The 27,948-nt window shown below is 31.0% G+C and overlaps 1 protein-coding gene across 1 annotated transcript in view; it reads left to right on the top strand.

The window, feature by feature from the left end:
* Nucleotides 1-27,948, top strand: part of LOC134700587 (agrin-like) — a 115,017-nt gene that overhangs the window by 67,857 nt on the left and 19,212 nt on the right. The window contains exons 6-22 of the mRNA XM_063561966.1: nt 1,739-1,951; nt 2,549-2,575; nt 8,708-8,923; nt 9,598-9,707; nt 10,106-10,208; nt 12,241-12,332; nt 13,826-13,961; nt 14,674-14,871; nt 15,072-15,248; nt 16,177-16,309; nt 16,644-16,756; nt 17,439-17,576; nt 18,951-19,052; nt 20,805-20,954; nt 21,175-21,318; nt 27,088-27,333; nt 27,802-27,939. Of these exons, the coding sequence (XP_063418036.1) occupies nt 1,739-1,951; nt 2,549-2,575; nt 8,708-8,923; nt 9,598-9,707; nt 10,106-10,208; nt 12,241-12,332; nt 13,826-13,961; nt 14,674-14,871; nt 15,072-15,248; nt 16,177-16,309; nt 16,644-16,756; nt 17,439-17,576; nt 18,951-19,052; nt 20,805-20,954; nt 21,175-21,318; nt 27,088-27,333; nt 27,802-27,939 (2,436 nt within the window). The remainder of the gene's footprint in view (nt 1-1,738; nt 1,952-2,548; nt 2,576-8,707; nt 8,924-9,597; nt 9,708-10,105; nt 10,209-12,240; nt 12,333-13,825; nt 13,962-14,673; nt 14,872-15,071; nt 15,249-16,176; nt 16,310-16,643; nt 16,757-17,438; nt 17,577-18,950; nt 19,053-20,804; nt 20,955-21,174; nt 21,319-27,087; nt 27,334-27,801; nt 27,940-27,948) is intronic.

Here is a 27,948-nt window from a genome sequence, read left to right as displayed (position 1 = left end):
ATCTCCATTGAATTAATACAGTTTCATTTTATCAGAAACAATTTCATAAAATGCTGTGTGTATTGAGCTATGCTGAAATTGATTTTTTGTAGCAAGAGGCAGAAAAATATTATTTTGTACATGGTTATAATTGGCAGCCATCATTTCCACCCTATTGCATTTTATATATAGAGTAAAAATCAATATTGTCTGCAGAGAAAAGCTGTGTATACTGAGTAGATCTTTCCTTTTTTATGACATGAAAGAATTTTTTCCCCGAGGGGCATCTACACATTAATCCAATCAAAATAGAATCAATGCTCCGATAAAAATCAAACATACATGGCCAACATAGAAGTTTAATCCTCCGAGAATTTAGACGCATTCAGAAGATGATAATGGAGAATATCCCGAGATAATTACGAAACGGGAAAGCTGGAATAGATTGTATAGCTAAAATGAAATTTACTCTGATAGTATTACCAGCCATGTTTATATTTTTAAAGCTGCCAGTAAATGGTTTTTGTCACACATCAAATTTAGAAACAAATTCAACTAAACAACATCTGTAATAAATCAACGAAAAAAATGGCGAGAAATTTTAGATTGCAGTGGCAGAAACAAAAGGACTTGATCATGCATGGGATGTTTCATTCTTCATACAACGAAATGAAATTAAGATAACCATGATAACATCTTTGATTTGAGTGAGATCCATCGATTTGATGTTTGTTTCAAAAATCATTACAAAAAGTGTAGAAATTGTGACATGACATATTGTCAGTATTAAACAACATCAATTTAAAGTAATGAATATAATGTAAAATATTAAAAACAATATGTAATGGCATTAGCTCTTTTACAGTTGGAAAAGTGTAGTTACCGCTAACATGTTAAACCCGCCACATTCTGTATTTGTACCTGAATTAGGCTGTTAATTTTTTTTCATTTTAATTGTTTTACATTTGTCATTTCTGGGCCTTTTATAGGTGACTGTGGGTATGGATTTTGAAGGTTGTACGGTGATCTAAAGTTGTTAATTTCTGTGTCATTTGGTGTCTTGTGAAGAGCTTGTCTCATTGACAGTCATACAACATCTTCTGTTTTATATTCAATTTGATGGAAATTTTATTAATATTTCAAGGTTTTCTCTCTGAATTTTTGGCTCTAAGGAACTAGCTTTGATAAGTCTATATATAAGCTGTTAGCCAAGTTTTTTTTTTATTTTTAAAACAAAATATCTGATAAATTTCTAGAAAAATAAAAACTTGCCTTTTAAATTCTGATGGTTTAGAATATGACAAGGGATTTTTTGAAATCATATATGAATAGTAATCTTGCAATTTTTTGCTATGTTAAAAATTGGAAAATTATAATTCACCTCGAAATTTCAGAATTTACATTATAAAATGATAATCTATAAGGAACTGTAATGGTATTCAGACCTTTAAACATATTTTTCTAATGTTATATTCATGTGTGCTTCTACTGAGTATGACTGAAAAGTTTCTGCAACAAAAGTCTTAGAAGTGAGACTAGAGCATACTGTTTCTTTACACATCTAAGTGTTTCAAAATAAAGTATATATATAGTAAATATTGTTATTGAAATGACACACAGATTAACAATTGTTCTGTAACTATTAAAGATTTTGATAATATATGCATAATAAAAGATGATAATTTCTCATTAATTACAGATAAGTGTGCGGGATGTCCTGCCCATATAATTTTGATATCATTTCCCATTATCATTTCAGACCCATGTGCTGGATTTTCCTGCCCCTATCCTCAAGCATGTATGCTGGATGCCAAAAGACAACCTACCTGTCGATGTAATACTGTATGTCCAGACGAGGTCAATATGGTGTGTGGTTCAAACGGTCATACCTACAGTAACCAGTGTTGGTTAGAGAGATATGCATGTCGTAGTCAGACGGACCTTAAAGTTTTGCACCCTGGCAGATGTAAAGGTATACAATGATTTCATTTCTGATATATTAAACTTTAAATCAACTTTTATTAATGTGTCAAATAGAAACGTCCGTTGGCTGATAAGATCTTGCAATGGCTTCTGAAATCTTTTCAATGGTGTCTCTTTTCGTGCTAAAATCTGCTTGCGCTGGTTGTATGCCATGTTTAAATGTTAGTAAAATTCTCTAAAGTTGTTGTAATTTCTTCAATAAAAAAATAGGAAATATTGTATTATATTATTATATGATTCTATATCTAGGCTTATGATAAATCTGCATTTCTTGCATGACTTTTAATTATTCATCTTCAGTATACCATTATGGCTTTTCTACAAGTCTTTAAATGTTTGTTTGCTTCTGACATTTCTCAATGTAAATTTTCCCGTTATTGATTTTACGTAAGACGAGATGCACTTATAGAAAATAGTTTAAGGTAATTTTCTAAATATTTTATATGAATCACTTAATTTAACACTGAAATTAAAATTTAAAAAAAATGAGAAAAAAAATCCATCTGAAGCAAACAGACAATATACTTAAGCTTAGCCTCTAAGATTTCTCTGACATATTCTATAATATATCATCTTAAATTTCCAGATTTATTTACCAAATCTATTTTAGATGGTAAGGTTTTATTTACTTCTGCTTGTAAATTATTGGTTGACATTTAATTCCATGAACATTAAAGTTGTGCCTATTTATATCTTTTAACAAAACTGTAGAAACATGAAATGAAAAATAAATTTGTAGTCCTTTTGGTTTGTGTTTCAAGAACTTTTCAATTTCAAGTTGAGTCTGTCAGACACAATATTTTGCTATTATATGTTTATTTAAATGTTTATTTAACATTTGTATCCGCAAAATAAAAACTGCAGCCATAATTATGCAGTATAAACAAATATATATAAAAAATAATCTGCTTCATCTTTAACATTTTTTACATTTGAAAACAGATTTAAAGATTTTGAATTATTTTAATGTTCATGGAATTTAATTTATTTTTAACAAATTTAACAATTTCAAAAGGGTAGACTGATATAGGTAAAAAAAACCAAGACACACATCACTTTCTAGTTATACTGAAACATAATCTTTCATTGTGTACGTTTTTAAGATATAATATTATATGGAGAAAAACTGCATTGCATGCCAGATATTTCTCAAGAATGGACTGATTTTCATATTAAATGTTGTTGAAAGATAGTATGTTGATTTAACAGGAGAAGAAAATACCCAAGATGATTTCTATGGTAAAGATATAATGTTGTAAAACAATCTGTTTACTGTGGCATCTTATACAAGTTATCTTCAATCTTCTAAAATCTTATACAAGTTATCTACCTTTCTCTATAATCTTACACAATCTATCTCGTTTTCACTTAAATCTTATACAAGTTATCTCCCTTTCACTTAAATCTTATACAAGTTATCTCCCCTTCACTTAAATCTTATACAAGTTATCTCCCCTTCACTTAAATTTTATACAAGTTATCTCCCTTTCACTTAAATGTTATACAAGTTATCTCCCCTTCACTTAAATTTTATACAAGTTACCTCCCTTTCACTTTAATTTTATACAAGTTATCTCCCTATTACTTAAATCCTATACATGTTATTTCCCTTTCACTTAAATCTTATACAAGTTATCTCCCCTTCACTTAAAGTTTATACAAGTTATCTCCCTATTACTAAAATCTTATACAAGTTATCTCCCTTTCACTAAAATATTATACAAGTTATCTCACCTCAATCTTATACAAGTTATCTCTCTTTCACTTAAATCTTTTACAAGTTATCTCCCTTTCACTTAAATCTTATACAAGTTCCTTCACTTCAATCTTATACAAGTTATCTTTCTTTCACTTCATTTTTTTACAAGTTATCTCCCTTTCACTTAAATCTTATAAAAGTTATCTCCCTTTCACTTAAATCTTTTACAAGTTATCTCCCTTTCACTTAAATCTTATGAAAGTTATCTCCCTTTCTCTTTTTACATGTACTTTTTCACTTGTTATGTTTCTTCTCCACACAACAATACTTTTACTACACTTCTAACTTCACCAACAACTTTAAATTTTTCTAATCTACCTGCTCTATCTATCTTGCATTTGTGGTCAATTCTACGTTATTATGGGCATTATGTTTGTAGGTCTGTGTGTCTGTTCAACTGTGCGTGCATTTGTCCCACTTCAGGTTAAAGGATTTGGTCAAGGTAGCTTTTTTTAATTGAAGTCCAATTATCTTGAAACCAGCAAGCATTGAATGATACTGTAGAGATGCAATTATATACAGCCCATATTGAAATTTTAATTTGATATCAATTGAATTTATTCAATTTTAATCCTTGAAGATTGTAAGTTAAGAAAAATTGTACATGTATAAGATTTCACAGTTAAACCAAACACCATATACCCTGTACACAATATCTTACTATTAATGTTGTCAGTCAGTTATAGTATACTTAAATATTGGTACCTTAGTGAAAATCATCCATTGTGAGGATAAATATAGAACATCCACCACTGCAACAAGTGTGTTACGATTCCACTCGAGACAGTTGAATTTTAATATTAAAAGTGAAGCTTGCCAAGCTTTAGAAATAATTTAAATTTAACTGTTGAGTAGTTAACCAATTAACAAGTATGTACAATTGCTTCAGTATACAGATATCAGTTTAAGTTTTAGATTTTGTTCAAACCATTAAAACAAATATGCTATAAAATTGAGAATGGAAATGGAGAATGTATCAACCAGACAACAATCCGACCATGGAAAAAACAACAGCAGAAGGTCACTAACAGGTCTTCAATGTAACGAGAAATTCCCACATCCGGAGACGTCCTTCAGCTGGCCCCTAAACAAATATATACTAGTTCAGTGATAATAAACGCCATACTAATTTCCAAATTGTACACAAGAAACTAAAATTAAAGTAATACAAGAATAAAAAAAAACAGAGGCTCCTGACTTGGGACAGGCGCAAAAATGTGGCGGTGCTTAACATGTTTATGAGATCGCAACCCTCCCCCTATACCTCTAGCCAATGTAGAAAAGTAAACGCATAACAATACGTACATTTAAAATTCAATTCAAGAGAAGTCCGAGTCTGATGTCATTTGTGTTTCACACCATGTGATCTTTTTGTTGCTTTTATAGTGAATGATAAATACCATAAAGTTATAAACTCTATTACAGGATGAGAAATACACACCTTAAGAGTTATAACGCACTTTCCTTAATTGGTCTACATCAGACTTTACACAGAAAAAAAATTCAGCTGTCATGGCAAATTTAGCTGTATCACTCTAACCTAAATTTTGTTTGAATTTGAAAGATTGTTTTAGCACACGATTCTTGTTGTTAATAACACTGTTTTAATTTGCTTATAACATCCTAGAACATTGCACAGAACTACTTTTTTTAGACAATTTAGGATTTCTTCACATTCACTGTGCTTGAATTATAGAGCTTACCTTTCCACAATTGGCCGTTTCAGAATCTAATGCATTCTGGGTAATGTTTGTACCCCAAAATGAAAATAGCATAATGTCATTGGTTAAATTTCCATTGTTTATGACATTTTTAACCAATCAGGCTGTTTTGGTGTACACTTGAAAATATTACCCAGGATGCATTAGATTCTGAAATGGCGAATTGTATACCATTTATTCTTTACCAATAGAATTCGGCAAAATGATACCATTATTATAGCAATAGTGTTAGCCCTTTGTGTCTACATTTTTTTCTTAATAATTGCAATTGCAAGACCTAAAAAACCCAACATAGGTACTGTTTTAATGATTAAGAAAAAACAAGAAAAAAGATAAATACAACAGATTTATTAAGCTGCATGCAATATAGAGGATTATTACTTTAGCTCAGAAGTTGAGAACCCTAAATGTGTTTCTAATGAGAATGTTTGGTACTAACCATGATTATCAACATTATATACATCTTAATATGAAGGACCATTTATGACCATCATTTTACATTAAATGATGTTGCTGTTAAAATTCAGAAATTATGGCGATATTTTTATTATTATAAAAAAATGTGACAGGGTTTTAACTGCAATGATTTAAACTCCCATTTTGAAATTATTTTTCTCAATACAGCAAAATTTAATATCACATTTTGAAATTATTTTTCTCAATATTGCAAAATTTAATATGCATTTTAGACTTAAATGACAAAATCACAATTATAAATGTACAAAATAATTTCTGAATTTAAAGAATGAATTTAAGACAATTAAGATTCTACACTCATTTGTTTCTATAGATTTTATTGATAATTGATAAAATATTTCATACTCAAATGCATCATACAGCTGAAGGTTTTAGGTGTAATACCACCAAATCATGGTACGTCACATCCTGTTGCATACGAAAGTAGGTCTAAAAAAATATTCCCTTGAATCTGACCGTTGTAGGTAATTAATCCTACATTTTATTGCAGTAAAACTATTTCTGTGTCATAAACATATGTCTGGGGTATTTATCAAAACACCATTATTTTTTACTTGTGATTTCTATAGAAAATTTTGTAATTTTGAGGTTATATGGTGACTAAACCTTGTACACAGATAGAATAAGGGGAGAAATTTGATTGGTTTACTTCCAATGATGGTAATTTTCTTATATGCAATGAAATGTTATGCGAAACTTTTTCTATAGAACTGACAGGATAAAATTTACTCATGCCAAGTATTTCTTTATTTGAAACAAAGATAAATTCTGCACAATTTTTTGAAAAGTGCAAATTTAACAAAGACTAATAGGGGAAAATCAATGGTGGTATTACACCTTTACAGATGGCCACATCGAAGATCATTACACTGACTTTAAATCTGATCTTTCTTTAATTATTCATTTAACATGTTGATTTTCTATGTGATCTGAAGATGATCAATACAAAGTCTGAGACAGAATGCTTTTGGTTGCATGAATTGTATCTGTTTTAATCGTAGGTTAGAACTTTTAATGTCTAATTATAGTTGTTGAAGATGTAGTAAATTTATCATCATTTCAGGAGTGAATGGATAATATTGTAAAGAAGCTTATATTAGAGAAGATTAGATTTTAGTGATTTCAAGGGTCAAACCAGAGTTTTCTAAAAAAAAAGAATTTTATGATTTTCCTGCTCTTGATTCTAATTTGATATTAAAAAAACTTTTGTGATTTTATCATTTTTGCAAAATTGGTGAAAATATAAACCCCTCTCAAACCTTTCCCATGTTGCAGTATTTGGAGACTTCGTCACCCTCTTTTTGAGGGATTAGAAATCATCTGATATCTATATTACCTTTTTTGCCTCCAATTTTATTTTTATCTTGATAATTCAGGTTTTAAAATAATAATGAATTGATATAGATTTAAGATAAACATAAATGAGAAAAAAACAACAAGATCTTACATTAAATATTACTGAAGATATTTAGTATTTTAAGAGTTTGTTTTCTTGGCCTGAGTGTTATTTACTCCCACATGTTTTTTTCCCCAGCTATTTACAAGAATCTATATTAACATCAACTTTGAAATACATTAATACCAAACCCACACAAATATATTAATTTACTGTACAACATGGCTAGTGTAAAACCATTCAAACAGGAAAACGAACGGTCTAATCTATAAAAAAAAACGAAAAATGACAAACATTTATGAACCACATCAACAAAAGAAAACCACTGAACATAAGGTTCATAAAATATTCATTTCAACAATAGTATATATACAAGACGTAAAACTTTTTGCAAATACCAAAGATATAATATAAGACTAATGACAATACCATATATGTATAGCTGTAAATCATTTATATTACAGAAGAAAAATAAATATGTTGACCAAAAATGATCTATCAAAGATCAGTTCAACTGTTCACAAATAAATATGTCACAAAAAAGACCTTGTTCAGCTGCTAACACATAAATAGTACCTCTGCAATAAAGAAAATGTTTGGCTGTTTAAAACACATAATTGTCTAGTTAACAACAAAGATCTTTTTTGGCTGTTAACATGGTTAACACATGGATATTTCACAACAAAGACTTTGTTTATCTTTTAATAAGTTAATACCTCTACAACAAAGATCTGTTTGGGCTGTTAATACATGGATATCTCACAACAAAAACTTTGTTTATCTGTTAATAAGTTAATACCTCTACAACAAAGATCTGTTTTTGGGCTGTTAACACATGGATATCTCACAACAAAAACTTTGTTTATCTGTTAATAAGTTAATACCTCTACAACAAAGATCTGTTTTGGGCTGTTAACACATGGATATCTCACAACAAAAACTTTGTTTATCTGTTAATAAGTTAATACCTCTACAACAAAGATCTTCTGTAGCTGTTAATACTCAAATACTCTTACAACACAGTTAATCTGTTAACATATAAATATGTCTGCAATGAAGATTTTGTTCAGCTGTTAAAGCTTAACTTTCGACAACATAAATAAAAACATATATGTGAATGGAGACATACAGATACAATTTAACTTAAGTTTGATATATCAAATTTTGTAATTTCTGTAGGCCTTAGGTGTCAAACTAGTTGCAAGCAACAAAGCAAAGTTTTAATATAGATCTAGTTTGACTGTCAAAGTTTTGGTTTTTATTGGTTTTTTTTCTACTGTAAAAGTTTTGGCATAATTACCAGAATTTTGATACTTAATCTACATTTACTTCTAAATATGTATATAATTTTTTCCATTACTTGAATACTAAATGTTCGTTACTCACTTACAGAGGATAATCCTTGTAAACTGATCAAGTGTGATCACGGGGAGGTGTGTAGGATTGATCATGAGGGCAAAGGTCATTGTGAATGTCCACCATCTTGTCAGCTGGTTATCAATAAAGTGTGTGGTACTGACGATGTGACCTATGACAACGAGTGTGAACTACGGAGAAGAGCATGCCAGAATAAAACTTCGGTGGATATTAAACACTTAGGAGCATGTGGTAAAGGGAGATAATTCTGTTAGAACTAAAATATTGTTATGTGTATACTTTGAACGGAATCGACTAAAAATCAGTTTCAAAATCTAGTGCATTCTAGATTCTGTATAATATTTTCGTTCACCAAAACACATTAATTGGTTCATGAATAACACTTTGGATGATTTTATTCCGATTCAATTCATGTAAAAAGTAACTTATTGTTATATACTGAAAATTAAAACAACTTTATAGGAAATGTTATACCAGTATGTAAAGTTAATCAATAAGAGAATTTATTGTATAGCAATATAATATTTTCCACAGAAAGTAATCATAAGTTAGCGTGCAATAAATTCCAATATTGCACTAGTGCAATAAATTTTCAAAATTCATGACGTCATTAACGACAAAATCTTCATTTAAATCATTTTTTACTTTCAAATATCATATTGCTATACAATAAAGGGTTATTGCATGAATATTGGGGAATATTGTCCCTCATAGAACATATATTGCACTCGCACGCTCGTGCAATATAAAATTCTACTCTGGACAATATTTCCTAATATTCATGCAATAACCCTATAGTATCATACTGTTCAGTACATCAGTAAACACTGTGTTAGAATTTATATAAACCTTTCTGTCCACAAGTCTAATGAATTATAAGACTAGACTTGTATCTTCTGTTTCAGGTGGAGAACACTGTAAGACACGGTGTGGGCATGGTGCCAGATGTGTAAAACAAAATGGTGTAGAAACATGTGTCTGTCCACATAAGTGCCAGGATGGATATTTTGAACCAGTCAGTGTTATCAATTTTTTTTTATTTAGTAGGCATAGACTTCATTGAAGATCTTTTAGCTAACCTTTACCTAGAATTTTAAAGAGGCTTAAAAAGTAAAAGACAAACAGACGAACAAAAACACAACATAAAAAACAAATGACTAAGAAACACATACCCCACTAAAAACTGGGATAGAATAGAAGCCAGCGGGAACTTTTGCAATCTTTTGGTTCTCATTTATTTGTTAACTTTACATTATCATTAATTTATATTTACTCTGAAATTATAGGATCAATCTGTGATTAGGTAACAAACAAACTTCAGTGCTGCCAAATCCTCCTTGTAGTAACAGAAAAACAAAGTTAGGGATTTTATGTATGAGTGAATTGATTTAACATAACATACTATTTTCCCAGGTATGTGGTGACGATGGGAAGACATACAAAAACTTATGTAGGCTCCAGGAGTATAACTGTCATCAGAAAACTGATATCAAGAAAGAACATGATGGACTTTGTAGTAAGTCAAAGAATAAATCCTGAGTAGCATAAGACAATACAGAAATAAGGAAATGTGGTATGACTGCCAATGAGACAACTATCTACTAAAGATCAAGTGAAGTGGTGGTTCCAGCTAGCAGATTTCCTTCTTCTAGTCAAATAACTAGTTTAACAGGAACACAAATTTGTGTACTTATTTAAGACTTTAAAATGTGAATGATCATCATAATGGTGACTGTGGGTATTGCAACCTTTTCTCTCCTGTTTTGTAATGAGTATATAACATTTTTAGCTCACCTGGCCCAAAGGGCCAAGTGAGCTTTTCTCATCACTTGGCATCCAGCGTTGGCGTCTTTAACATTTTACATTTTGAACTTCTTCTAGAGAACCAATGAATAGAATGAAACCAACCATGACATGAATGATCCTTATGACTCACTCAAGGTGCTGAAAATGGCCTCCAGCAGGGGACTTAGTTTCACATAGGACCCTATGGGAAATGCATACAAATGACTTCTTTTAGAGAACCACTGAATGGAATGAAACCAAACATGGCATGAATATTCCTTATGCAGTGCTGACCAAGTGTTGTTACTTTGAAGCCCATCCATCATCCAAGATGGCCATCAGCAGGGGACTTAGTTTAACATAGGACCCTAACGGAAATGCATACAAATGACTTCTTTTAGAGAACCACTGAATGGAATGAAACCAAACATGGCATGAATATTCCTTATGCGGTGCTGACCAAGTGTTGTTACTTTGAAGCCCATCCATCATCCAAGATGGCCATCAGCAGGGGACTTAGTTTAACATAGGACCCTAACGGAAATGCATACAAATGACTTCTTTTAGAGAACCACTGAATGGAATGAAACCAAACATGGCATGAATATTCCTTATGCGGTGCTGACCAAGTGTTGTTACTTTGTAGCCCATCCATCATCCAAGATGGCCACCAGCAGGGGACTTAGTTTAACATAGGACCCTAACGGAAATACATACAAATGACTTCTTTTAGTGAACCACTGAATGAAATGAAACAAAACATAGTATGAATGTTCCTAATGAGATGCTGACCATATGTTGTTACTTTGTCCCCGATCAAACATCCAAGAAGGCCGTCAGTTGGGGACTTAGTTTAACATAGGACCCAATGTGAAATGCATACAAAAGTCTTCTTTTAGAAAACCACTAAATGGAATGAAACCCAACATAGCATGAATGTTCCTTATGAGGTGCTGACCAAGTTTTTTTTAACTTTGTAGCAAAATTTTATCTTTTTTATATGATTTAAAAAACCAAGGTAGAGTCAGGTGAGCGATACAGGCTCTTGAGAGTCTCTAGTTTATTTTGATGTTATAACTTCTCCTGTGTGCCAAAACAGTTATACATCAAACAAAAAGAGAGAAAACATTTGAGATCTTTTTCATGTGGTATCTTTCTTGATGTCAATGATATTGTTTGCATTTATACAATAAGTTTTCCCCATCCTTTGCTAGAATAATGGACTTGGACAAGCATTTCTTATTAAAATGTCCAGAAATACTGAATAGAAAAATCTCAGTTCTGTATACCTAACTTAGTTATACTTAAGACTATAAATTAGCAAGGGTATACAGATTTTGACTGTCCCTCTGTCATTTTGATTTTCCAATGCTGTCTCAATCTTTTCTTAAACTGATTGTAAACTTACTGTGATTTAGGGTCACTTATATTAAGAGGAAGATCCCTTTTGATTTTTGGTGACTGTGTCCAAGGTCAAGGTCATAGACATTGAAAGAAGAAAGAAAATGTCCAGAAACATGATTCATACTTCATATCAGATTGTAATACTAACCTTTAACCTTTGAAGTCAATTAGGTCTATGGTAAGGTCAATGTTACTTCAAATTATTTGTTTTATGTACAATGTAATTGTCTTAAGTAATATCAGAAAAGAATCAAAGATGAGGTGAAAGTTTATATTAATACCAAAAATTAGTTAAGCTATAGTGATCTAATTATATACAGAGTACAGATAGTTAATTTTGACATTATGATATTTTTCAGATGGGTGTGGAAAACAAGAAACATGTGAACATTATTCCTTCTGTAATCGTTCTGGAAACAGTGCTAAATGTGTCTGTCCAACATGTGAAGAGGTAGGTTTATATATTGTTTTATGTTTTATATATATTTTTAAAGTATGAACGGTAAGTTGTTTGATAAAGATTTTCACTTTTATTGACCCAGTAATGTGCTATATGAGTCAGTCTCAATTGCATAGGGGCAAGTATGTTAAAATTTATAATAATTAAGCTTATTTTAGAGTCAGCATCTATAATACTAAAATCACGAGGTCCAATTAGTCAGCCGTCATCACGTAAAAACGACGAATCAAAGAATTCAACTTTATATATAACTAATATAGTACAAAGGTGTAGATTTAAAATCACATAACTCCAGGCCCTTTTGTTTTCCACGTAATTAATATTGTCAATAATTAAGAAGTTCTGGGTCGAGTCTGATACCGATACCAATTGTATATTCACCTGTTACCTATTACCTTATCTGTACGTTCCGCATCTGACAGGCTTACCAACAAACGATGTTTTCAGGATTAATATGCTATATACACGGGTAATAATCACAGGTTAAATTGTTACCTATTGTAGTATTTTAATCAGTAAGACTTTCTAAGATAACAATACGAATACTAAAAATCTGGACTAAAAATAAGGCCTATAGGTACAGTTTTCAATTGTTAGCGGGCATGACGTAAAATAGCGAATCAAAGAATTCAACTTTATGTATAACTAATATAGGACAATGCTGTTGATTAAAAAATACTTTATTCCAGGACCTTTTGTTTTCCAAATAATTAATATTACCAATAATTGATAAGTTCCAGTTCGACGGGTTCAAACAGAAAGATTTGAAAGCAGACGGAAAAATGTGATTCTTATAATCGGCATGACTTTATCAGATGACAATACTAATACTAATACTAAAATTATAAAGGCTTGCGCATAGTTATATACTTTAATTCAGTCACGGACCCGCGATATCACGGGTGTGTTCTAGTAGTATACTAACATGAACATAACAGAAGCTCTAATTAGCTTTTAACTGACAATATATATTGTCCAAATTTTTTTAAAAAGTAACATTGAAAACTGTGTGTGTCCAAATGGTGAAAGAACAGTATTAAAATAAAAGTTGTAGTTTATAATGAAGGCTATACAAAACTCTAAAAATGCTTGACTTGATATATATTTAAATTTCTTCTTTCATTTTACATATCATATATAAGAAAATTTATATAAATAAATGTAATGAATTGTCATTCATATTGTTATATTTATAAATTTACTGTTTTATAAATTTTTGATTTTTTTTAAATACTTAGGCTTTTCTACCTCAAGCATAGATTACCTTAGCTTTATTTTGCAACACTTGTAGGAATTTTTGGTCCACAATGCTCTTCAACTTCTTACTTTATTTGGCCTTATTAACTTTTTTGGAATCGAGCGTCACTGATGAGTCTTTTGTAGACAAAACGCTTGTCTTGCTTATACTAAATTTAGTCCTGGTATCTATGATGAGTTTATTTATTGATAACAATTCATAGAGATAATTTTATTGCGTTTTTCAGAATACAGTTGCCAAAGTTTGTGGATCAGATGGAAGGACTTATGAAAATGAGTGTAAATTACGTAAAACCTCCTGTATGAATTCTACATTAATAACCGTGGCATCGGATGGAGAGTGTGTGGAGGATCCTTATAACGGTACAGTGGCAATTCATTAATTTATGTAGGGTCCTCAGTGGCTGAGTGGTCTTAAAATTGAGAATGTAAATGGGGAATATGCCAAAGAGACAACAACCCAACCAGAGAGCAGACAACAGCCAAAGGCCACAAATGGGTCTTCAACACAGTGAGAAAATCTTAGTAGTTTATCTGTGGTGATTATTATTCTGATAAAACTGAAGTTGTTAGTGTGAACCCTACTTGTAGCTAAGTGTAAAATTGAGAATGGAAATGGGGAATGTGTCAAAGAAACATCAACTCGACCATAGAAAAAACAACAGCAGAAGGTCACCAACAGGTCTTCAATGTAGCGAGAAATTCCCACACCTGGAGGAGTCCTTCAGTTGGCCCCTAAACAAATATATACTAGTTCAGTGATAATGAATGCCATACTAATTTCCAAATTGTACACAAGAAACTAAAATTGAAATAATACAAGAGTAACAAAGGCCAGAGGCTCCTGACTTGGGACAGGCGCAAAAATGCGGCAGGGTTAAACATGTTTGACTCAGGTTGTAATTGATTGAGATTGTCAGTTTTTCTGAAATAGGTGTGTAAATGTGTAGAATGTATTTAAAAGGCGTTGTCAAATTTGCATAAAATTTGATACTGATATTTTATGTTCTTTGATACTGTAGCAATGCAATATGTAAACACACATATGTTACTGTTATTGAATATCATTTTGTAGCAATGTGTAGAAGAAGGCGGTGTAAGTTTGGAGAGATCTGTAGGAATGACCATTGTGTGTGTCCAAGGAGCTGTCCACTCTATGGTGATCCTGTATGTGGCAGTAACAGAAAGACGTACAGAAACAAATGTGAGATGATGAAAGACGGGTGTAGACAGAGGGTCGATCTGATAATACAACACAATGGCAGATGTGAAGGTATTGTCAAGTCCTCTAAGATCCTAGTCTAGGTTAATCTATACTATTGATACTTTTGGATTAAATCACTATTAGGTCTTCATTGTTTCTATAAGATTTTGGTTTTCAAATTTTTTGACTTTGAACATCATTAAGGAATCATTTAATATATAAAATATGCATCTTGTGCGATTAATTGTTTAATATGATTTTTGTTTTAGAAACATGTGACCCAAGTATTCAATGTCCAGAGACGGTCAGAATGGTTTGTGCAAGCAATGGCAAGACTTATATAAACGAATGTACAATGAAGAAAGAAGCCTGCAGACTGAACACCAATCTACAGATTGTAGATTTAGGCTCATGTGAAGATGAGCGAGAGGGCTCTACTTCTGGAGGTAATTTTTCACTGTATGAGGCTTAGAGCTATTCTTCTCAAGAATAAAAAGGTGCCTCTGTTATAGTCTGTGTTCTCAAAACTACAACTAAAAGATGTGCTGTGGTTGTCATCAAGCCAACTATGAACTGCATTAGAAAAAATGAGAAAGTGAAACTATACACTTCTATGGGGATGGTCATTTTAAGGCTTTCAACAGTAAGGAAAATTCATACAATTAGAAATAAAAACTATGTAGGACCTAATTTGTTATGACTTTTAAATGTGTTTCTATTTGGATGTTTCTGACAACTTGAAAACTTTTATAATTTATCCTCCACATTGGATGTGGTTTAACAAATCTTTTGAAACTTCATTATGCATGTGAATTTAGAATTTAAGGTCACCCTTTGCATGTTTGTATATAGCATATATTATATACTGTGGATTCATTTGTTTTCGTAGGTACCAATTTTTGTGGATAAAGGAAATCTTGTATTTTCATGAGTACTGTAAATTCAGAAATTATTGTGAGGTTTTTATTATTGCAAATAATGCGACTGAGTTGTAAACGCAATAATAAAAACTCGCATTTTGTAATATTTTAACTGAACTAAGCATGACTTTTCTCAAAATCGTAAAAATTAAAATCGCATTCAAGTGTAAATTGACAAAATCGCAATAATAAATGCTGGCAATAATTTCTTAATTTACAGTATCTAATTTCATGGTTTTGTCAAGGTCTGCCCAAACTTCAACCCAAAGCTTAGAGAAATTTTTCATTCATTGAACATTTAATTTTGTGGTTTACCTGCACCCATGAAATCAAGGAAAATAGGTATCCAATGAATAATAATGAATCTAAAGTATATATATATATAAAACCCTGTATGTTGATGTTGTTTTGATGTTGTGAATATAATATTTTTATCATAAAAACAAAAACTCAGATGGAGGCTCTGGTGATGAGGAAGTCTTATTGATCTGTGAGGAAAATGTCAACTGTAGGTTTGGCGGGAAATGTATAGCAGATGGTCACTTTGGTTATAAGTGTGATTGTAACAAGAACTGTAAAGCAGTCAGGTAAGAAGTATTGTTATTCTATAGATTCAAGGAGAGGGGAAGGTGTAGATTGTTAAATAATGTCCCTCCTTGATTTGAACAAAGATAAAATTTTTGCTTAAAATTATCCAAATAATTTTGGATTAGGCCCAAGTTAGAGTGAAAGTTTTAATGAGAATATGAAAAGGTTGGGAATTTTTTTTTCAAGAGAAGTTTGGTCCTGAACTTATTTTCTAAGAACTCAAATTAAACTTTGGGATGTTTCTAAGTTCTCACGTTGTCCTAAAGACAAATCCAAAAAGTAAAAAAAATCACTTTTAAGTATCTGTAGTTTAACTAAGTTCCACTTTTGTAGACAAACAGTTTGTGGATCTGATGGAAAGACTTATGGTAGTCTGTGTCAGTTAGAAGAAGAGGCTTGTTTACAGCAGAAAGAAATTGCAAAGATTGATTTAGAAAATTGTAATGGTATGTATATATAAAAAAGAAGATGTGGTATGATTGCCAATGCAATGAGACAACTATCCACAAAAGACCAAAATGAAAAAATACAGTATAAGAAATAGATCATTAATCATGATAATATGTTTGCTTTTCATTGGTTAAAAAATAAAAAAGATATAGTTACAACAGACAGAAATCACAAAGATGGAAATTTTAAAAGCATGTATGATTTTGCTTCTCTCTGGTTAAAAAAATCATAAAAACAACAAATTGTAATGGATTATGTGTGTTCAATTCTCTTTGGTTACAAAATCATAACTTGGAAATTGATAGAGAAATATAGGTTAAATGTTAATAAAACAGCCATCAAAAGGACCAAACATCAAAGAGTAGTCAAAATAGGATATTAAGATGTCACTGAGTAGACCTTAATGAAATAAACTTGAGTTATGTACCTTGATTGGTTGAAAAAAAGGTGTTTTATGTAATTTCCCTGCAATAAGTTGAGAATTTTTAATCATTATTTCAAATAGTAATGATACCACTTTATTACAAAGGCTTATAATGTCAAGATTTTCAACTGATGCTTTTCATGAGTAATGGCCCTTGATTATCTTAATAATAACATTTTAGGTAAAAAATGCAAGTGAAACCATTATATGTTATCTTGTCAAATTAATACAAAATTTAACAATTTGTTTATAAGAAATGGAGGAGGCCTCATGTGATGGGTTTTCCCCATTGGTAAATCCAGTGACCAATTTAGATTATTACTGTACAGAGGAGAACAGTTGCCCAGAAAAGAGTTACTGTCATCTTAACTTTCATAAATGCTGCAAAGAAGGTACTGTATATATTGTTGTAAATAATTGTTTTTCTATGTCCATGGTTCTTTGAATCAGTTTACTAAATACACTTTTGTGTGTGCTTTTACAGTAAAAAATGGTGCTGGATTTTTTATTGTTTTTTCGGCTTCCTGTAGACGATATTTAAAAGTGAGCTATTGCAATAACTTGGTCCTCACTATGGTGATTGTCTGTTGTCTTGAACTTTTAAAAAGGTGTTATCCTCTGAAATCACCAAGCTTGTGGAAAAAAAAGAAAAAAACCCAAAAATACTGAACTCTGAGGAAATTTCAAATAGGAAAGTCCCTAATCAAATGGTAAAATTAAAAGCTCAAACATATCTAACAAATGTATAACAACTGTCATATTCCTGACTTGGTCCAGGTATTTTTTGCATACATGCATTTTCTTATGTAGAAAATCATGTATTTAACCAGGTTTTATAGTTAGTTAAACCTCTCATTTAAGTTTCAAGTTAAAAAGTTTGGCTCTTCCTATCACTCCAGTAGTTCAAAGTCGGATTCATATTCATATTACTGTATGTGTACATGTTCTTGTCCAGATATACACCTAATATCTGCCACTGGACATTGAACTTTAGTTCATTCTTAAGAAAACCAAGGTGCTGAAAAATTCTCTTCAAAAGAGATAAAATGACTCAAATTATTAATTGAATATTTTTTGAAAGGACTTCACCATTTTTTTTTAATAATTTATTCTACAATTTAATGCTTTAGTCTCTCTTGTGATGTTTTCTGTAACGTGTACACATTTCTTACTTTTATCATTGTGACACTTATGGGTGAACAAAATATTGTTAGTAATGATTTTGTTTATATTCTTAAGGGAGTTATTCAGTTATTTAAGAGTTGACTTTAATTGATGTTATTTTTAAATTTATATAATTCTATTGGTCAATCCTTTGTCATGATATTTATAGATTATCGTTGATTATCTCAACAAGATTGATTTTCTCGCTTGAGCTGGTACAGCGAAAGTGAGAAAAGCAATTGAGTTGAGATGACCAATGATAATCTGTTTATCGATATTTTACCTATGACGATGTTGCCAATTTCAATGTCAATTTCGTTAGCAACGCCACATGGCCTCCTTAATTTTTAGCGATAATTTTTCCATCTCAAGCGAGAAGCATGATATGAAAATTATCTCAAAAAAAGATTAAAGGAAAAATGCACAAAATAGCGATCAATTTTATTAATCCTCAATATCATCAAATATTACTGATAATTGTTTTGATTCATTTATCAACTTTTTTGAAATTCATTATACATTTCATTATGAATATTACATGTAAATACACTGTTTGTGTGTGTGTGTGTTTATGTGTTACACTTGTGCTATTAACACTTAAGAATTTCAGAATGATGTTATAGAAGATTGTAGTGAGACCCAGTACGGATGTTGTGATGATGGAGTAACAGCAGCGTCTGGACCAAACTTTGATGGATGTAACAGTGAGTAACAATGGACCCTTAATTTTTCATGACACAACATGAGAAAAATTCAAAATTTTATACGAACAAGTTTCAAGTTTCTCAGGACAACATAAGAAAAATTCAAGATTTTATACGAACAACTTTTGAGTTACTTGTGACAACATAAGAAAAATTCAAGATTTTATGCAAGCACTTTTCATGTTTCTCATGACAACATAAGAAAAATTCAAGATTTTATATAAGCAATTTTCATGTTTCTCATGACAACATAAGAAAAATTCAAGATTTTATACAAGCAAGTTTCATGTTTCTCATGATGACAACATAAGAAAAATTCAAGATTTTATGCAAGCACTTTTCATGTTTCTCATGACAACATAAGAAAAATTCAAGATTTTAGACAAGCAATTTTCATGTTTCTCATGACAAAACATAAGAAAAAATCAAGATTTAACAAAAGCAAGTTTCAAGTTTCTCATGACAGAAAGATTAACAATATACTGGTAGACTTTTTGTGCTCATGCTGCGTAACGCAAACACCAAACAATCAATCTTGAGAAAAATGCAAGATTTAATATAAAGCAAGTTTTGAATTTCTCAATTCAAATTCCTGGTGTTTTTGGAATATTATTCTTCAAAGTTCGTTGTCAATTAGACAGAATACTGATATTCTTTAACATGTAAGTTAAGAGATCCAAATTTTTATTAAAAACAATTTGTGCATTAAGAATGTGCTCAATATAATAATTGGTTTTCAATTAACAATGCTGATTGTTTACATTAACCATGATTGTCTTGATTTTTACAGGCAAAACATCTATGTACTGTTGAATATTTTTATATGTTGTCTTTGTGTGTTGTGTTTCTTCCTTTCATTGGTGTTGTTTACATGTTTTAAATTATTAGTAGAATAACTTACCACTAAATTATCTAATTGTTAGCACACAGAGAATTTTTTTTATTAAGGATCTTAGGTCTTTATTCAATTTAAATCAATTTTATTCAATTCAATTCAAAGTTTTATATTTAAAGTCTACATAAACACAAACTCAAGTGAGCAGTTATTTAGATCCCATGTTTGCACCAATTTTTTGAATTGGTCAAAAAAAGTTTTCATTCGACAATGGTCAGACAGCGTATTCCAGATTTGTGCAGCATTATAACAAAATCATCTTAAACCTGATATATAAAATGTTATGTGTTTGAAACAATAATGTAAATTTATAACTTTTAATAAACCTCCACACAGAAGGAGGAGAAACATAATAGTCTATTCACTCTATTGCAGTCGGTTCGTTCATCTCTCCCTTTGCAATATTGCAGCAAATGTTTACAAAGCTCCTTTTTTCTATAAATTTATGCAAACCAAACCCCTCTTATTTGAAATGGAAATGAATTAAAAACAATTTGAACATTTTAGATATATCGAAATATTGTTGAAGGAAGGAGAAAAGTTAAAATAGCAGAAATGCCAAACTCCAAGGAGAATACTTAGCAGAAAGTCCTTCTTCAGTGTTTTATAGCTTGCAAAATCTCTCACTTGTATGATATTCACATATAGTTCCATTATAATGACAGCAATGAGTGAGCAAAACAAACAGACATAAAAGTTAGATTTTTAAAAATTTTGGAAGCAGAAGTCAACATTGTTTTTAATCACAACAAAGGAAAACAAAATGGGATATTGACACTCTTGGCAAAGTACTACCAAACTTTCGGTTACCATAGAACTAATTTCTCTGCTCTTTTAAAAGTAATTGTATTTTTCAGGTGTATGTACATGTAATCGCTACGGCACCATTGACAACACATGTCATCCAAATACAAATAAATGTGAATGTAAACATGGAGTGGGAGGAGCTAAGTGTAATCTATGTCTCCCTGGATACTGGAATCTAAAGGGCGTAAATGGATGTTCACGTTAGTACAATTTTCAAGATAGTTTGATAGATATTACTTTTATGGAATCTTAACATCTGAGGTCATTACAGGCAAGACACCGCGTTACATTAAGCCCTTTACAATTTCTTTCTAAAGTAAAAATAAAGTTTTTCAATGCAGTATATTTTAGTTGTGTTTGTAGTATTTCAATGATCAGTCTTACGAAAAGATTTTTGTATTAAACACAATATGATTTTAGGTTGTGAATGTAATAGATATGGGTCAACAAGAACTGATTGTGAACAGAGTACTGGTCAGTGCCAGTGTAGACATGGTATGACTGGACTGAAATGTGACAAGTGTACTAATGGTCTACAGATTGGTATCAATGGATGTGATATATGTAAGTATATATAGAATGCATTATTTTTTATATAAATGAAGGTAGAAATGGGATCATAGCCGTTGAGGCAGCAACCAAAAAATATAGAAATCTTGTCATTTTTTTATAATGTTTTTAGTTACCGGTGTCATATGGTATTTTGAACCCCATGGTAAAATGACCCCGGGGTCAAAATACCGCTATGGTAAATTGAACCCCCCCATGGTAAATTGAACCCCCCCTGTATGGAAAATTGAACCCCCATGGTAAATTGAACCCCCCTGTTTTTTTCATTCTAGATGATTAATAAAACATTTAACATTATATAAAAGCTAATCAAATATTAAAAATCATTAATACAAAAAGGGGAGGTCAATTTTCAATGATTGGTTAAAAGAAAAATATTTGCTTGGTATAATCGCTCTGAAGTCTTAACCAACAAAATTTCATTCAAAAAACTTCTTAAAGCATTAAAACCAAACAATGTAGCTTGGACACTTTAATTCTTTGAAATTAAAAATATTTATATAGAATGGTAGACTTTTAAATTTTAATTCTCCATGGTAAAAAAGGGGGAGGGGGTCAAATTACCATGGATCAGTTAATCTAAAAAGTAAAATTTTCAAAACACCTTTTCAAGCTAATAAAATAAATACATACTACTTATTGGAGTATAATAAATATCTAAAGGAGTTACAGTAGCAAGATATTTTAACATGAAAGGTCTTTAGATGTATAGTAGGGGGTTCAATATACCATGGTACAATAACAGATCATAACATGGCTAAGTAAAATTTCCAAAATATCTTTTCCAGCATGTTTAATACATACAAACTACTTATTGGGGTATTAAAACTATAATAAGGAGTTGGAATAGCTTGGGTTTTTGAAATTCAAGATCTATAGTAGGGGGTTCAATATACCATGGTAAGGGGGAGGGGTGAGGTCAAAATACCACAAAAATATTTTTTCTATAAAATATCTTCCAGCATGTTAAATGCATACAAACTACTTATTGAAGTATTTTTACTATGTTAAGGAGTTAGAATAGCTTGAATTTTTGAAAATCAAGGTCTATAGAAGGGGGTTCAATATACTGCAGGGGGTCAAAATACCATGAAAATATTTTTTTCTTCAAAATATTTTTTCCAGGATGTTAAATGCATACATACTACTTATTGGAGTATTATTACTATGTTAAGGAGTCAGAATAGCAAGAATTTTTGAAATTTAAGGTATATGGTAGGGGGTTCAATATACCGCAGAGGGGTCAAAATACCATGGAATTTATTTTTTTTCTAATATCTTTTCCAGCATTTTAAATACATAAAAACTACTTGTTGGAGTATTATTACTTTGTTAAGGAGTTAGAATAGCGAGAAATTTTTAAATTTAAGGTCTATAGTAGGGGTTCAATATACCGCAGGGGAGTCAAAATACCATGGAAATTAATTTTTTTCAAAATATTTTTTCCAGGATGTTAAATGCATACAAACTACTTATTGAAGTATTATTACTATATTAAGGTGTTAGAATAGCAAGAATATTTGATATTTAAGGTCTATGGTAGGGGGTTCAATATACCGCAGGGGGTCAAAATATCATGGAAATTATTTTTTTTCCTAATATCTTTTTAGCATTTTAAATACATATAAACTACTTGTTGGAGTATTATTATATGTTAAGGAGTTAGAATAGCTAGAAATTTTTTAATTTAAGGTCTATAGTAGGGGTTCAATATACCGCAGGGGGGTCAAAATACCATGGTAATTAATATTTTTCAAAATATTTTTTCCAGGATGTTAAATGCATACAAACTACTTATTGAAGTATTATTACTATATTAAGGTGTTAGAATAGCTAGAATTTTTGAAATTTAAGGTCTATAGTAGGGGGTTCAATATACCACAGGGGGGTCAAAATACCATGAAAATATTCTTTTCTTCAAAATATTTTTTCCAGGATGTCAAATGCATACAAACTACTTATTGAAGTATGATTACTATGTTAAGGAGTTAGAAAAGCTAGAATTTTTGAAATTTTAAGGTCTATGGTAGGGGGTTCAATATACCGGGGGGGGGGGGGGGGGGGGGGGGGGGGGGTCAAAATACCATGGAATTTATTTTTTTTCCTAATATCTTTTCCAGCATTTTAAATACATACAAACTACTTGTTGGAGTATAATAACTATGTTAATGAGTTAGAATAGCTAGATTTTTTTGAAATTTCAGGTCTATGGTAGGGGGTTCAATATTTTGACTACTTATATAGACCTTAAATTTCAAAATTTCTTGCTATTCTAACTCATTAACATAGTTATTATACTCCAACAAGTAGTTTGTATGTATTTAAAATGCTGGAAAAGATATTAGGAAAAAAAATAAATTCCATGGTATTTTGACCCTCCCTGCAGTATATTGAACCCCCTTCCATAGACCTTAAATTTCAAAAATTCTAGCTATTCTAACACCTTAACATAGTAATAATACTCCAACAAGTAGTTTATATGTATTTAAAATGCTGGAAAAGATATTAGGAAAAAAAATAATTTCCATGGTATTTTGCCCCCCCTGTGGTATATTGAACCCCTACTATAGACCTTAAATTTCAAAATTTCTTGCTATTCTAACTCCTTAACATAGTAATAATACTCCAACAAGTAGTTAATATGTATTTAAAATGCTGGAAAAGATATTAGGAAAAAAAATACTTTCCATGGTATTTTGACCCCCCTGCGGTATTATGAACCCCCTACCATAGACCTTAAATTTCTAAAATTCTTGCTATTCTAACTCATTAACATAGTAATTATACTCCAACAAGTAGTTTGTATGTATTCAAAATGCTGGAAAAGATATTAGGAAAAAAAAAAAATCCATGGTATTTTGACCCCCCCCTGCAGTATATTGATTACGGCAATCATCTATTTCAAGAGATAACTAAAAGTTGCCCCAACTTTTTAACTCTTAACGCAAGAGATAAACTGATATGGCTTATGAACACAGAAGATAAGTCTATTCTCACTGCTGCATGTAAATTTATTTCGAAAAATTGTTAATTATGTGGCCTTCTTGTCTGCTTCAGACACGAGGAGGACTGTGTAAATACCACAGCTCCTTGAGTACCGCCCCTTGGTGTCTGTTGCAGTAGGGAAACCTACACTATTCTCAATACCTGTTTACTGCAGTATATGTTATTTGCTGTGAATATACATAAACTTTTTCCATTTGTGTTTGTTTTTTCTGCATCAGGTACGAGGAGGATTGTTAGAGCTTTTAAGATCACAATCCTAGAGCATCGTCCCTTGGTGTCTGTTGCAGCTAAACAATAATTTATTTTATATTTTATATTTATACATTTTCAGCAAAATATTATAAAATCAAGTGAGAATAAAAAAAGAGACAAAAATAAATAAATGGGGTTTGCCACATCTCTGGAGTAGCAACTCTCAAATACTTTTTTATTTAACAAATAATACCTGTATGACTATTTCAATAGTTTATTTTACAATGTTATGTAAAATACTGTATGTTGTATCAATCATATATGTTATGTGTATATGCTCCCCTGGGGACCTAATTTGGAAAATAAAATTTATCTTATCTTATCTTATCTTATTGAACCCCCTTCCATAGACCTTAAATTTCAAAAATTCTAGCTATTCTAACACCTTAACATAGTAATAATACTTTAATAAGTAGTTCGTATGCAAACAACATTCTGGAAAAAATGTTTTGAAAAATAATAATTTCCATGGTATTTTGACCCCCCTGCGGTATATTGAACCCCCTACTATAGACCTTAAATTTCAAAAATTCTAGTTATTCAAACTCCCTTAACATAGTTATAATATTCCTGCAAGTAGTTTGTATGCATTTGACATACTGGAAAAGATATTTGGAAAATTTTACTAAGCCATGGTATTTTGACCCCCTTGCGGTATATTGAACCCCCTACCATAGACTTTAAATTTCAAAAATTCTTGCAATTCTAACTCCTTAACATAGTTATAATACTTCAATAAGTAGTTTGTATGTATTTAAAATGCTAGAAAAAATGTTTTGAAAAAAAATAAATTTCCATGGTGTTTTGACCCCCCCCCCCTGCGGTATATTGAACCCCCTACCATAGACCTTAATATTCAAAAATTCTAGCTATTCTAACTCCTTAACTTAGTAATAATACTCCAATAAGTAGTAAGTTTGTATGCATTTAACATCCTGGAAAAAATGTTTTGAAAAAAAATAATTTCCATGGTATATTGACCCCCCTGCGGTATATTGAACCCCCTACTATAGACCTTAAATTTCAAAAATTCTAGCTATTCAAACTCCTTAACATAGTTATAATATTCCTACAAGTAGTTTGTATGTATTTAACATACTGGAAAAGATATTTTGAAAATTTTACTTACCCATGGTATTTTGACCCCCCTGCGGTATATTGAACCCCCTACCATAGACTTTAAATGTTAAAAATTCTTGCAATTCTAACTCCTTAACATAGTTATAATACTTCAATAAGTAGTTTGTATGTATTTAAAATGCTAGAAAAAATGTTTTGAAAAAAAATAATTTCCATGGTATTTTGACCCCCCTGTGGGATATTAAACCCCCTACTATAGACCTTAAATTTCAAAAAGTCTAGCAATTCAAACTCCTTAACATAGTTATAATACTCCTACAGGTAGTTTGTATGCATTTAACTTGCTGGAAATGATATTTTGAAAATTTTACTTTGCCATGGTATTTTGACCCCCCTGCGGTATATTGAACCCCCTATTCTAGACCTTCAATTTCAAAAATTCAAGCTATTCTAACTCCTTAACATAGTAATAACACTCCAAATTGTAATTTGTATGTATTCAACATGCTGGAAAAGATATTTTGAAAATTTTAATTAGCCATGGTAATTTGACCCCCCTGCGGTATATTGAACCCCCTACTATAGACCTTGAATTTCAAAAATCCAAGCTATTCTAACTCCTTCACATAGTTATAATACTCCAATAAGTAGTTTATATGTATTTGGCATACTGGAAAAGATATTTTGCAAAATTTTATATAGCCATGGTATTTTGACCCCCCTGCGGTATATTGAACCCCCTACTCATTGCTACTCATAACCTCTAATAAAAAAAATAAAAGCTAATAAATTGTAAATTAGATTATCTGCAATACTATTTCTTAAAAACAGGGGGGTTCAATATACCGCAGGGGGGTTCAAAATACCATATGTGAAAAATGACCCCGGGGTCAAAATACCATGCGGTATAATGACCCCGGGGTCATTTTACCGCATGGTATTTTGACCCCGGGTTCAATTTTTAGGGGGTTCAAAATACCATATGACACTTTAAAATAAAATAAGATGGCAGGCAACCTAAATTCTAAATTCCCTCTATTACATCTTCACATGGTTTAAAATTATCCCCATAAAATATTCATTTTTTTTTTAATAAATCATCTTTTGTCATAGACTATACAAACCCAGGAAGAAACTAGGAAATAAACACACATTCAATGGTAAAAAAAGCACAAATAAACAACATATAAGGATATGAATAAAATTTGCTATGGGTAAATTTCAAAGAATCATTGGCACAAAATCTATAAAGTATCTAACAATAACTAACTAATGGCCGTACGGTGACCTATAGTTGTTAATGTTTGTGTCATTTTGGTCTTTTGTGGATAGTTGTCTCATTGGCAATCATACCACATCTTCTTTTTTATAATGTTTAAATTATCCCATGTCAAGATATCATATTGATAAATTTATTTTTGGTAGATGGTGTATCAATACAAGGTACCTGCATGGAATTGGTCTGTGGATTTGGTGGCGAGTGTAAAGAACAAAATGGACGTGCATATTGTGACTGCAGTAATCTCCCTTGCTTACCCAAAGATCATAAAAACTCAGCAGTAGTATGTGGCAGTGACGGCAGGACGTACCAGTCAGAATGTCAGCTACAGAGAACTTCATGTGAACAACAAACACATCTGTACATGCACCACCTAGCACCGTGTCATAATGGTAGGTCAAAATTATTATTGTGGATTCATAATTATTTTTTGGATACTAATTTTCATGGATTTTGTTGGTACAGGTGAACCACAAAATTAAATGTTAAACGAATAACAAATTTTCTATAAGTTTATATGAAGATGTCGACACAAGCATGAAATTGAATATCCACAAATATCTTAAGTTTTCCTTAATCAACCAAAAAATTGGTACCAATGAAAATAAATGAATCCACAGTAATTTATCCACTAACATTATTTCAAAACCATTGCAAAACAATTTTCTGTTTCCAATTCTTCTGCTGATAGATTCTGTCTCTTACCTCATACCTCTTTTTGCCTTTTCAAACCCAGTGGCTTCTTTTTATACCTTACAACAATGTTTTCTCACAAGATGATGATTCAGCATAATGTACATTTTCCTTTGAATAAGAATAAACATAAGGTAGTTAACCTTTAACTCTAAATTTCATTTCAGATAGAAAAACCACAGCTCCTATGCATCCTAGTAGACTTTCTCGGAAGACAACAAAACACACAGATGATGGAGAAGCAGACGTTACAAGGTCAACAGAAAAACCTAAAGGTCAAACAGGTCCTAGGTCTTCTCCTATAGGTAAGACAT

Source organism: Mytilus trossulus, unplaced genomic scaffold (assembly GCF_036588685.1).
Source record: "Mytilus trossulus isolate FHL-02 unplaced genomic scaffold, PNRI_Mtr1.1.1.hap1 h1tg000164l___fragment_2___debris__unscaffolded, whole genome shotgun sequence".
Lineage (NCBI taxonomy): Eukaryota > Metazoa > Mollusca > Bivalvia > Mytilida > Mytilidae > Mytilus > Mytilus trossulus.
The sequence above is the reverse complement of the archived record's forward strand: the minus strand, read 5'-3'. Positions and strand labels throughout refer to the sequence as shown.